Genomic DNA, 13,674 nt, shown 5'->3' on the forward strand with positions numbered 1-13,674 from the left:
GTTGACTTGAGATGGGAAAGAAATCCGCTACATCAGTCGGTCGTATCCCCCGTCTCATTTACATATCCTCGTGTTCAAGGTAGGGCATTAATAAAACGAATTCTAACTTCGCTCTTCGCTTTTGACTCCTTGCCTGTTTCGTCCAATTCGACATACCCTAGGACCATTCACATGTTAGTTTGACCTCTGATTGTTAACCTATAACTCATTTAGACGACATTAGATCAATTTAATAACCTAATTAGACACGTTAGGTGGCATCGACGTAGCTTTAAAAACCGATTAACAATTCTGTAACTTAATTGAATGCATCTCTCTCTTTCACATAATTTCTCGCTAGTATAAGAGTGCGTGATTAGAACCTTCTTATTAACACTCGATGAGTTAATTTAATTAGCGAACTTGACCTAATTCGACCCTTTAGGCCGTGTAGAATACACCTTGGCGTGACATCATCCCAATCGATCAACGTCGTTTCTAACTTGTTTTCTAACTTGTTTTCTAACTTGTTTCCTAACCCGTTTCGCAATCATCTATCTAACCTAATGAATATAACCTAAGGATTAGGGTAGGCTAGAATGTGTAGGCCGTGTTTGGCCGTGTCTATGTAGTCCTTTTCTCGTTATTTTCTCATCTTTATCTCGTTATTTCGTATCTTGTAATTACTTTGTTTATCGAGTCGTGTTTGGTAGTTTGTTTGTAATTAGTTTTACTTTTATCGAGTCAAAACTTCTTCAAAAACCTTAGTCTTGTTTGGTTAGATGGTTGTGCCCCAATGCATGTAAGAGCGTCGTAAATCGCATGTTGTTTAAAGCGACATGGCCCGATTTATGCAAATGCATGCTTTGGTGTGTGGCCCTATGTCTAATTCGATAAGATTAAGTGAAAGCACGCATCACGAGGAGTGACCCAAGGCCGTGAGTCATGTAAGCCGTGGGCCACCCTCCTTGTGCACGTTTCCCTAGGCCGAATTGGCCGTGTAATGTGTCGTGTATAGCGTTGTATTTTAGATCGAGTTGTATCTTTAATTTCTCGTTGTGTCGGCATGAAATGCCTGGGTTGTAATAGGGTAGATCCCAACGGCTCCCCCATTCCCCTTAAGCCTTGTTTGCTTTGTATGTTGTTAGATCAATCAACCCACATGCTAAATTACAACTTTGACAAAGTTAGTTTAGTTGCATCTAAATCAACATAGAAACTTCACATGTTAGGGTTTTAAAAACGATGTTTGCATATCATATATCGTAGTAGCTATGACCTTGTTTGAAATCCGATACTTGACTTAGTAGAGGCCGTTATCGACGGGCGGGGTTAGGTGTCCTTATGGGCTTCCTAACACGTACCCTCACCCCTTACTCAAGATCTATGGTTTGTGGATCTGTCTAAATATCATTGGATTACGAGAGTCATTCAAATCGAGTGATATAGGGTACAAGTCTTTATCTATAATCACTCGTAGTCGACTGGCTTTATGCTTTTCGATGAAAGGTGTAAAGTTGACTTGAAAGGTTCCAAGTTCCCATAAAATTTGGTGGCGACTCTAATTTGTCTTAATTCGATTCGAAAGAACCTCGAGTCGATATGCCTAGTGTGGATCCCGCGGACGCAGTTCCCAAGGTCCTTGTCCACAGTAGTAATTTGTAATGTTAAGGTTTAAATTTAATCGGTTGGCAATGTAATAAAACCGTTGTTTGATTTAAGTTATTAAAGTACTTTGGTTGATTTTAATTTGTATCATTTACCTCGGGCAAACGAGATGGTAAAAATCCTTTTTATTGGGAATGTCTTGCTAAAGGCTCCTAAATAAATGGGGGTGTTACAAAGTGGTATCAGAGCAAAACGATCCTCAGGTCTAACTAATGAACTTAAAATGAATGTAGGATGTGTCTAATAAAATGAACCCGGATAAAAACTGTTAGGAGCCCACTTAAGACTTGGGATGAGTTAGGGGCCCCCTCACACCAAACTTCTGGTCCTTTTAGTTTTGAACCGGTTACCTTGAGAGATATTGAAGAGTGGGGTAATTTAAAATGAATTTTGTTTATTTTCTTAGGAGTCATTGTTGTCTTGGATGTGTATTGTTTTCATGGATGACCGAGGTTACGGGACATAACCTTCATTTTAAGGAGAGAGAAATGGATAAAATGAGGATTTGATATTGAATTGTTTTGATCATGAGCATGAAAGTAATTATAAATTGATATTGATTATGTGGTTGGACGTTGTGTGATAGTAGTATCATGTCTAGTGATATGCGGTTGTGTGAATCCAAAGCCATGTTATTTACAATATATTATAAAATGATTAAACTTGTGATATGAATGCTTTAGAGTAGATACTAGTCATGTGTGAAAGTTTATTGACCAAGTTGTGTTGATATAGGAGTAGGAGGGTGTTAATGAGGGCTTGTGACCTAGTAAAAAGAAACCTAGAGCTGAACTTTATTCCGTCAGATTTTACCCTTATTTGATTTTGTTGCCGTTTGACCTCTGTTTATCGTCTAAGGTTGAATTTTTTATGAGTGATAACCCCGTGAGTTAGATTACCAATGCCGTTGGTCTCATATTTAAAAGTTTTACGGTTTGGGAGAAATAAATAATTTAGTGGACAGTGATCGGAATTTTCCTGTACAATTATGTTTTCGACAGACAATTTTGTAAAATTTCTCATTTAATACGTAGTTAATATTTTTGCTTAATTCCAACTCCACTGTTTAAAAGATTCAAATATGTTTCGAAATTGATAAGGCACGTTGCAAGTTAAAATTTTGAAAATTAATAGTGATTTTTACAAGTTGACCCAAGTTTTTGACAAATTGCTGATCAGTTTCTGTTTCGACCTACTGAATTGTAAAAATCTTTATAAAATGATTATTCGATATTTTTGGGCTTAATACTTTTTCGCATAATTTGAAAACTCTTTATATTTTCTGGAAAGTATAAAAACTCAATGTGGGATGTAACGGTTATTTAATGGTGATTTTTGAAATTTATAGCTTGACTTTGATTTTCGAAAATCCGAGTTTTACCAAAAGTTTAATATAAATATTTTGTCAATTCTTAACCTATGATAATTGGGAGGTGGGAGTGATGATAGGAGGACCTAAAGAGGAGGGAGAAAGGATAGTGATACCCGTCGTTGTGAGTACCAAAGATAAAATTTATAATCTCCTATTAAGACTAACCTAGGCTAGTGGCAACAGGGTCGAACCACAAGGAGGCAGCTGTAAATTCTAGTTGATTTATATCTAGTCTAAGGTAACAATTGTGGGGGTTGAGTTGAGATGGTCTACAGCTAACAGTAAATAAAGACAATAAACTAAAAGACGGATTAAACAGATAAAGAAAGGGGTACTAGGATGATCGGTTCATTATAGCTTCGGCGGCAGCAAACTAAGTCGGTCTGAGTCAACACAGGTGAGGCGGGAAATAAAGAGGTCCTCTCGGTCCACCCTTAACAAATAGCATCTTTCGATCTCGTTATAGGTCCCTAATGTCACAAATACTAACTTTCGTCCTGAAAAGTGACTAACGGTCTAAACTATACCTATCTTTCGATCTTAGCACAGTTTAGTCGATTTAGTTGATGGTCAAATAACTTTTCCCTATCTTTCGATCTAATGGGTCAATCATAAATTAAGCATCTAACTAGTCGCATGCATTCGATTTGTTAAACACAACATTAAAACAACTAAAACGAATATAAAACCCTACGAGGCCAGTCGATCGACCTACAATGTCAGTCGATCGACCAACACGCGAAACAGTCCGTGTATAATCTATTGCCGCCTATGCCATAAATCCCCTACATCCTAGCACTATAGAATTAGCTACTCATGCTAAGGGTAAAAACAACAATAAAACTAATAACGATTACTGAATTCATGCTTAAAGTAGCTAACAAATAGCGATAATACGATAATTGGCTTTTGGGATACTAACTAGAAAATCTATACTAATGATGAAAATAAAGCAATAAACTGTAATTAGGGCAGAAAGAATACCGAGATCTCAGAGGAAAGATTAAGAACAAGAACAGAAATCCAATGCTAAAACGATGTTCCAAACCCTAATTACTCGAATGAACCAAAAACTGAAGGTTACTCTATGAAACTTAGATAAACATTCAGATCCCTAAACTGAAAGTTTGTGTTACGTTATATAGCAAACAAGCGTAACAATTATTCCAAAACCTAAACTTCATGGGCTTCAAGATTCACGGTCTTTTAATTCACGTCTGAAATAGCAATCTGGTCGATCGACTGATAGGACTGGTCGATCGACTACTTGGCAGTGAACAGTAGCTTCTGGAACCCGAACATTGGTCGATCGACTGCTTGGACTGGTCGATCGACTGCTTGAGCTGCTACTTGACTTCTATAGACTCGTGGATTTGTCTTTTGGGCCTTGAAATGCGCACCAAGCTCATTCCTTAAGCAAATACTTCTCGTCACATGCAATGCAGGATACTCGGGGACGGATTTAGCTTGATTTCCGCTGGATTCTTCACATTTCTGCAATAATGTACAAAATACGGAAGTAGACGGAAATAGGGAGAAATGCAGCATAAACTATATGAATGAGCTCTGAAATGCGTGTAAAAAGGGATGTAAAACATCATATAAAAGACATGCATCAAATTTCCCCAAACCAAACCCTTGCTTGTCCCCAAGCAAGAACTAGACTCGATCTAATGACCTAATGGAACGAGTTTAATCTCAGAGCGAAATGCAAACTGTTAAGCCTAAACCAATTTAATGCACAACCAACAATCAATCAGTAATGTGAATCATGCAAACGAGTTATAAAGTCGTTAAAGACCGCTGAACCGTCAACTGTAGAGACTTTATCAAATCAGACTCTCGCGGGTCGCTCAAATCACTCAATAAGCACAGGTGATATATATGTAAGATAGAAAGAATTAATTTTGTAGTGACTCTCACCTAACTACGACCTATGAAGACATGCCAGCAATAAAATATGAAAGTAATCTCTATGACCGTACATATGCATTCCAACCAACAGATGACCAATGACACATGCCGAGGTATAAATATAGAAATGTGAGGTATGGGTAAGAAGAGGCAAAACGTTTTATGGTAAAGTGGAGGTACAGGTGATCAAGCTAGTACCAAAACGGAACCAAATGGCAACATCCAACTTCTTGCTCATAATCAAACGAAACAGTGCTATAGCAAGCACAAAACTCACAATCTCCAAGTATAAAGGTAATCAACTAACTCCCCATAAGATACTAAAGCAACATGGGAGCAAAAATCGCCATAAGATAAGGATTTGATTTATGCGAATTGATTTCTTTTTCGAATCTCAGTCGATCGACCAAAAGGGGTAGTCGATCGACTACCTTGAACAGTACAGAACTCTTTTTCTTTATTTTTCGAATCATTTTTTCCAATTTTTTTCTTTTCTTTTTTCATTTTCTCCTTTATCATCTTAACAGAGCAAATGCCACCAATAACGAGTAACAATCCCAAGAACACAGACTACTAGCTTGACAAAGGTAGGCTAAATGTAGGATGTAGTAAATGGGACAAAAAGGGATATTTTTGGCAGTGTGAAGCTTATGGATAAAATGAGAAAAGGAAACATCTACCACATGTGTCAACTAACCACAAACCGAATGCATACAGGTATTAAGTAGATCAAATTCATATTTATGCAAATTAAGGAAACATGTCTCATAAGGAGTACTACTCACATTCCTAAATAAACCGGTCATAGATGTCGCCAGTTATAGGCTCTAAATCTCAGAATATATGATGTAGTTTGCCAATTATCTAAGTCAAGTCTCAAGTTCAGCAAGAATGTAACGAAAACTCGTAGATATGCATTTACGATTCTACTAATAACATGTCAATCTAGCAAGGCTCAGGCAAAACAGGTGCAAATGCAAAATCATCATTGAAATACTACCGTTCCGACTCGACCTATATGCTAAAATAAACGTGCATTTTATGGAAATTTTTGAAATTTTTCAATTTTTTTGAAATTTTGTATATATAAGAGAAATGAAATGAAACAATGCAAAACAGAATTAAACGTGAATGCAAGCAGATGATATGCGACGCAAAACTCTTCCCCAAACAAAATCGCACAATGTCCCCATTGTGCAAAATCATGTAATGAAGAAAAGAGAAATGGGAATTTGCGAGAAATGAAATAAAAATATAACTTAAAGTAGACGCAACGAACTCACAAGACTTTAAGCGCAGCAAAGGAAACCTCCCCAAACCAGCGTGAGCTAGGAGGTTTCAGTAGCCAGCAGTGCTACCATTAAGTACCTGAAAGACAGACAAAAACCACGCATAAAACCGAGAAAGACAATCATGAAGCGGTAAAATTGTGCACAAATGGGAAAATCAGAAGAAATAAATAAAACGACGGAAGATAAAGTGTAGTAGAAAACTCCCTTAAGTCCGCATATCGACCAAACACAGCAGGGGAGAGGTCGTGAACAAATACAGCAGTGTCTATGGTCGATCGGCCTAGATGGGCAGTCGATCGACTAGATGAACAGGAAAAGAAGCTCCTGGAAAACGCAACTCAGTCGATCGACCATGATGGCCAGTCGATCGACTGAAAGTACTGCTGTACTCCTTATTTCTTCGTATTTGCTCAATGATTTGAGCTAACAAGCTCTAAATACCTGCAAGTACACAATAATACGCGCCCAAAATTGCGCAAAACCGAGAAAAAAGTCTAAGTGCTTAAAATTCTAGATAAATAAAAGAAAATGCGAAGTTTTCGCGCACACAAAAGCAAGAAAAGTTGTTCAAAGGCAATAAAATGTTGGTAAAGATTTTGATCAACTAGTAGTTGATCAAGAAAGGCCAAGGTATGGCCCACTTCGTCGGCTTTTGGCTACTAGAGGTAGCCTCAATGGTGCTCATCTTATCAGTTGCACCCTTCTCAGCTTCAACAGTTGGAGAGCTCGATGGATCAACTTTGTCATCTCCCCAATCAAGGACTTCCTTGGAATCGTCAGAATCCAAATCAGCCCATCTCACCTTGGCTGGCTCATCTTCCACTTCCTCATCAATCCCATAGCTTAGACAACCAAGACCTCCTCTTTGAATGATAGGCTTTGTCGCGGCTAGAGTGACCTGTAGCTCATCCTTCCCCAAACCAGCTCCTGAAATGTCTAAAACAACAGATTCTTCCTCCATTTTGCTCCCAATCTGGGGCGGAGGGGTTAGCACAGGAGTAGTAATAGAGATAGGCAATTCAGGAAGCACAAAGTACGATTTCTTTTCAGAAACCGTATTACAGGTAACAGGCCACATGGGGTCCTTCTTTTTAGCAGGTTGGGCAAAAATGATAGAATGTTTCCCAACTTTGAAGGTCAAAGTTCCAGAGCCCACGTCAATAACTGCACCAACAGTGTGCAGAAACGGCCTACCTAGGATGATCGGTATATGGGCATCCTCAGGCATGTCAAGGACAACAAAGTCAACAGGGAAGAAAAACTTCCCTATTTGGACGGGTATGTCCTCTAGGACTCCTATAGGCTCGACCGCAGATCGGTCACCATCCGAATCTGTCATGTCGTGATAGCAAAACGGGTCGACTTAAGCTTCCTAGCTAAACTCAAAGGCATGGCGCTTATGCTAGCCCCTAAGTCACACAATGCCTTCTCAATTGAGAAGGTACCTATTTTGCAAGGGAGAGAAAAGCTCGCCCGATCCTCTAACTTATGGGGCGTGTGAGACAGAGATAGGAGCAAGACTCCTTAGTAAGTGCGACGTGTGCAGCATGTCTCAAGTAACCGCTTTTTAGACAAAAGTTGTTTCATAAATTTAGTATAAGCGGGCACTTGGTTAACTAACTCGAGAAAAGGAACCTGTACATTCAGACTACGGATAACTTTTTCAAATTTGCTGAAAGATACCTGTTCCTTGGTCGGCACTAGCCTCTCCGGGTAAGGGGCTGTAAGAAGTACCTTGGCCCTCTCCTCCAAATCTCGCGCGCCGGCATCCTTGGACTTAGGCTGAAAGTCCGTCACCTTCTCTTTGTTGAAGCTAGACCCCTCCTCAGATCGTCTCAAATGAGAACCATTGACCGTCATTGGGTCGAACTTCGGGACCGGGACTGACCCATCAGCACTCGGGTCTTGTCCTAAAGTTTTCGGGACTGTGGTACCCCGAAACAAGTGGTCTCGCAGATTATTTGGCATTAAAGGACGAAATTCCTCAAGATCAGCCGATCTCGGTCGATCGACCTTTGTCCTCGATCAATCGGCGAGATGTACGATTCGAAGCTCCTCAGTAACCCGTGCTTGATCGATCGACTAGGTATATCGATCGATCGATCGCAATACTGTGACGCCTTTTTCTTTGATTTGTTCGTTGAAGCTTTCTCTTGACTTGTTTCCGGCTCATCTTTTTCAACAGTGTCCTCGACCATGGCAGGACCATCAAGGGTGGACCCGCTTCTCAAAGTGATGGCATTTAGGGTCTCCTTTTGTTCAGGTTGAGTCGGTAAGTGTCCGGGGGCTCGAGTGTTACTTTTGCTAGCCAATTGAGCAATTTGGCTCTCTAGTAGCTTCATCCCGGCCTCTCTTGCTTGAGACTCCTTTAGCAACAAGTTCTTCAGCTCGGAGAATTCAGAATTCTGTGATTGTTGCTGCTGCGGCACATAAGGAGGTTTCTGATATTTTTATTGCTTTTGATGAGGGGGCACATAGGGTTCTTTCTTGCTGGCGGAGCTTGGGTTGGATTTAGGACATTTTGGCTTCTCCAACTCAAGTTTGGGTGGGTTGGCTCGTAGTAGGTGTTGGTCTGCCTATAGTGTTGAAAGGCAGCACAAGATTCAAAGGGGCTAGGGCAGTTTTTCGAGACATGGCCCTCACCTCCACACCTTTCACAGACGAAAGGATCGTCTGACACAGCATTGACTTGGTACATCCCTCCTTTAGAAGCTCCCCCTAGCTCATACTTGTCAAATCTTGCAGTAAGAGCCTCAAGTGCAGCAACAGAGGAGGATTCAGCAGCTCACCTCTGGTTCCCTCTAGAATTCCCATACTCGGCCTTGTGGGTAGCTAGATCGTCAATGATCTTCCACCCCTTGGTTGCTCCCAAATTTTCAGCGAATCTTCCATTGGCTGCAGCATCCAAAATGGCCCTCTGATCGTCGTACAACCCATTGTAGAAATGATTGCACAAACTCCACTTTTCGAACCCATGGTGCGGTATGGTTCGCACCAACTTCTTGAATCGGACCCATGCTTCGTGGAAATTCTCATCTGGCCCTTGTTTAAAGCTCGTGATTTGAGCTCTAATAGCGATCGTCCTTGAAGCAGAGAAGTACTTCTTGTAGAACGCCAATGCCAATGAATTCCAGTCAGTAATTCCATGAACGGCGCGGTCCAGATCTCTATACCACTCCCTTGCAGCATCACGAAGGGAGAAGATGAACATGGTCTCCTTGATCTGGTCCTGGGTCACACCGGTTGGTGGGGGAATGGAGCAACAGTAATCAATAAAGGTCTCCATGTGTTTAGCTGCATCTTCATTTGCAGCTCCCCCAAACTGGTTTCTCTCAACCATGTTGATGTAAGAAGGCTTTGGTTCGAACTTCCTGGCATCTCCTGGTAGTTCTAACCCCTTGTATAAGTTTTCGGCTGTCGGCTCAGAATGACTAGCTATACTCGCTTCCTTGGCCATGACTGGAATTTCAGGAGAAGTAACTGTCTCGGCTGAAGAAGTGGAAACGGGTGAAGACTGTGGGTCTTCTTCGAACAGATTGTGCTCGTAATAGCTTGACAGAGTACTCAGCTCTTCCTCTGTCGGTAGTACTCTTTGTGTTCGTCTCAACTCGCGCAAAGATTTCTCTATCTCAGGGTCAAATGGCACTAGTTCACCACCCTGTGACTTGCGTATAAGAGGAAACTACAAAAAGAATATAAGAAAAGTTTAAGGAACAGAAGTCCCTTAAACTAAGAAAGACTAAAAATAAAAACAACTAAAATTAGGACTATTGCCTCCCCGGCAACGGCGCCAAAATTTGATACCCGTCGTTGTGAGTACCAAAGATAAAATTTATAATCTCCTATTAAGACTAACCTAGGCTAGTGGCAACAGGGTCGAACCACAAGGAGGCAGCTGTAAATTCTAGTTAATTTATATCTAGTCTAAGGTAACAATTGTGGGGGTTGAGTTAAGATGGTCTACAGCTAACAGTAAATAAAGACAATAAACTAAAAGACGGATTAAACAGATAAAGAAAGGGGTACTAGGATGATCGGTTCATTATAGCTTCGGCGGCAGCAAACTAAGTCGGTCTAAGTCAACACAGGTGAGGCGGGAAATAAAGAGGTCCTCTCGGTCCACCCTTAACAAATAGCATCTTTCGATCTCGCTATAGGTCCCTAATGTCACCAATACTAACTTTCGTCCTGAAAAGTGACTAACGGTCTAAACTATACCTATCTTTTGATCTTAGCACAGTTTAGTCGATTTAGTTGATGGTCAAATAACTTTTCCCTATCTTTCGATCTAATGGGTCAATCATAAATTAAGCATCTAACTGGTCGCATGCATTCGATTTGTTAAACACAACATTAAAACAACTAAAACGAATATAAAACCCTACGAGGCCAGTCGATCGACCTACAATGTCAGTCGATCGACCAACACGCGAAACAGTCCGTGTATAATCTATTGCCGCCTATGCCATAAATCCCCTACATCCTAGCACTATAGAATTAGCTACTCATGCTAAGGGTAAAAACAACAATAAAACTAATAACGACATGAATTCATGCTTAAAGTAGCTAACAAATAGCGATAATACGATAATTGGCTTTTGGGATACTAACTAGAAAATCTATACTAATGATGAAAATAAAGCAATAAACTGTAATTAGGGCAGAAAGAATACCGAGATCTCAGAGGAAAGATTAAGAACAAGAACAGAAATCCAATGCTAAAACGATGTTCCAAACCCTAATTACTCGAATGAACCAAAAACTGAAGGTTAATGTATGAAACTTAGATAAAAATTCAGATCCCTAAACTGAAAGTTTGTGTTACGTTATATAGCAAACAAGCGTAACAATTATTCCAAAACCTAAACTTCACGGGCTTCAAGATTCACGGTCTTTTAATTCACGTCTGAAATAGCAATCTGGTCGATCGACTGATAGGACTGGTCGATCGACTGCATGGCAGTGAACAGTAGCTTCTGGAACCCGAACATTGGTCGATCGACTGCTTGGACTGGTCGATCGACTGCTTGAGCTGCTACTTGACTTCTATAGACTCGTGGATTTGTCTTCTGGGCCTTGAAATGCACACCAAGCTCGTTCCTTAAGCAAATACTTCTCGTCACATGCAATGCAGGATACTCGGGGACGAATTTAGCTTGATTTCCGCTGGATTCTTCACATTTTTGCAATAATGTACAAAATACGGAAGTAGACGGAAATAGGGAGAAATGCAGCATAAACTACTTGAATGAGCTCTGAAATGCGTGTAAAAAGGGATGTAAAACATCATATAAAAGACACGCATCAGATAGCATTGACCACACCTTGTTTTGTCGGTATAGACTATTTAAAAATGTTAAGCCATCTTTCCTCGGGTAGAAACTTATGTTGTCTTGTTTTACTTTTATATAACCATGCCTCCAAAGAAATCTACACCTACACCCTATACCATGTCCCAAGAGGAGATTGACCGTTTGATATCCATGAACGAGGCTTTGACTACGGCTCTGAATGCAAAGGGGTCAGTTCAAGATCCAGTAAAGATGAGTGCTAGTATCGCTAGGCACAACCTGACGAAATATGACGGATTAGGAGAACCATGTTTACTTGGGGATTGGCATAGAGAGTTTGACAACCTTTTTGAGTTGCTAGGATGTCCTGCGGAGTTGCAAGTAGATCAAGCTGCTTACTATTTGAGGGGAAAAGCGGGTTTGTGGTGGAATCGTAGTAAGGAAGGCATAAGGGATGCTTGGAGGGAGAGTGATGAACCTTTTATCACTTGGAAGGGTTTCAAGGAGAATATGAGAGCTGTATTTGTACCAGAGCCTATTAGGAGTAAGATGAGAGCTGAATTTGATTCTTTCAAGATGACTGAGGAGATGACGGTGGATACTTATTATAACGGGTTTATGGAATTGACAGAATATGTAGCTGATTTAAATTTTAGAGATGAGATGTTGGCACTCAGGTTTGAAAAAGGGAACCACTATTAAGAAGAGGCTTGGAGCTGGTCAGCAAAGTACCATGGATCAGATGATGTTTACCAGCAAGCTGGGCACGCAGAGAGGATTGCTGACATGTTAAAGGAACAGAAGAAGGAGAAGGAAGAGAAGAAGGAAAAGGGGGAGAAACGGAAGACTGAAGATGTGAGTGATGAGGGAAGTAAAAAGACATATGGCGGATTTGGGTATGATGGGAGCATGGGAGCTCGCAGTGGAGGTGGTATTGCGGGAAAGCAACTATGTTACACATGTGGCAAGTACGGACACAAGGCAAGGGAATGCAGAACACCAGCAAGGTACAACAATGGAAATGGAGTCTATAGAAATGGAAACCAAAGGAACTATCAAACCCTGTTACCAAGTATTGGGAGCAATAGGAATCCAGGGCAATGGAGTACCCAAAGAATCTACAACTATAGGCAAGGCAATGGAGGTGATCAGGGTAATGGTGGGAAGACATTTGGAACAACTAGTACAGTACACGGGAATTGGGAGAAGAGTAACTAGTATTTATTCAGAGGATTAGAGTCTTATCATTTACTTAAGTATTTAAGTTGTTAGTAGTTTTAATAAAGTAGTAGCAGTTCTGAAACTTCGGGACGAAGTTTATTTTTAGGGGGGTAGAATGTGACACCTCGTGTTTTAAGTTTATTCTGTGATACATTTTCGTGTTTTGAGTTAATTTTGGGATATATTATTTTTTTTGAGGAAAACACCCCGAAGGGTATTAATATATTAATGATAAATCATACGCCACCGCAGAGTTCGCAACAGGAGGTAAAATGTTCGACACACAGTTTTACCAACTACCCTAGGAAAAATATGAGCTAAAGCATGAGCTACCGAGTTGTTAATACGACTCGTATGCGACCAAACTACAGAATGAAAACTATTTGAAAGCGATAAAATGTATTCGATAAATAACAAAAACGAACTCCTCCCGTTACGTTGTGCTTGCAGCGCTTCAACCACCTGAAGGAAGTCACATTCCACCACGACATCTTGGTGTCCACGAACTCGTGCCTCATGTAGTCCATCATATACCGCAGCCGCTTCAGCAAACCGAGGATCCCACTCCGAGTTGCGCACCATCGTCATACCCCATAGCACCTCCCCTTTTGCGTCCCGACAAACCACTCCTGTGCTTACCCATTCCTCTTCCTTAACCCCCGCATCCACATTAACCTTGACATATCCATTCATATCCGTCTTCCACCCGTCATTCCCCCTCTCCCCAGCCCTCATTTTCTTCCTACCCGGTCTGCCTTGTCAACCCTCACACCCGGTATCCAACTCTGAAAGAATGTCCCTAACACGATTCACGATTCTATCCGGTTCTACCATCACCCCGTCAAACGCCACCTTATTCCTATGCTCCCAGATCACCCAACATCCAACCAAATATTTTTCGACCTCCCGCGCTTCTACATCTCACCTTATTCTCTCC

General features: G+C 40.8%; 1 protein-coding gene across 1 annotated transcript; it reads right to left on the reverse strand.

Moving 5' to 3' along the window:
- Positions 1-12,962: 12,962 nt before the first annotated feature.
- LOC141641472 (uncharacterized) lies at positions 12,963-13,472 on the reverse strand. Its single transcript, XM_074450130.1, has one exon. It carries the CDS (start codon positions 13,470-13,472, stop codon positions 12,963-12,965), a length of 510 nt encoding a protein of 169 aa, XP_074306231.1.
- Between the last annotated feature and the right edge of the window lie 202 nt (positions 13,473-13,674).

This window comes from Silene latifolia, chromosome 2 (genome assembly GCF_048544455.1).
Source record: "Silene latifolia isolate original U9 population chromosome 2, ASM4854445v1, whole genome shotgun sequence".
In the NCBI taxonomy this organism is placed as follows: Eukaryota; Viridiplantae; Streptophyta; class Magnoliopsida; order Caryophyllales; family Caryophyllaceae; genus Silene; species Silene latifolia.

What these genes read in the sequence shown, in the direction of transcription:
- LOC141641472 (XM_074450130.1), bottom strand. Translation starts at nt 13,472, where the DNA reads ATGAGGGCTGGGGAGAGGGGGAATGACGGGTGGAAGACGGATATGAAT.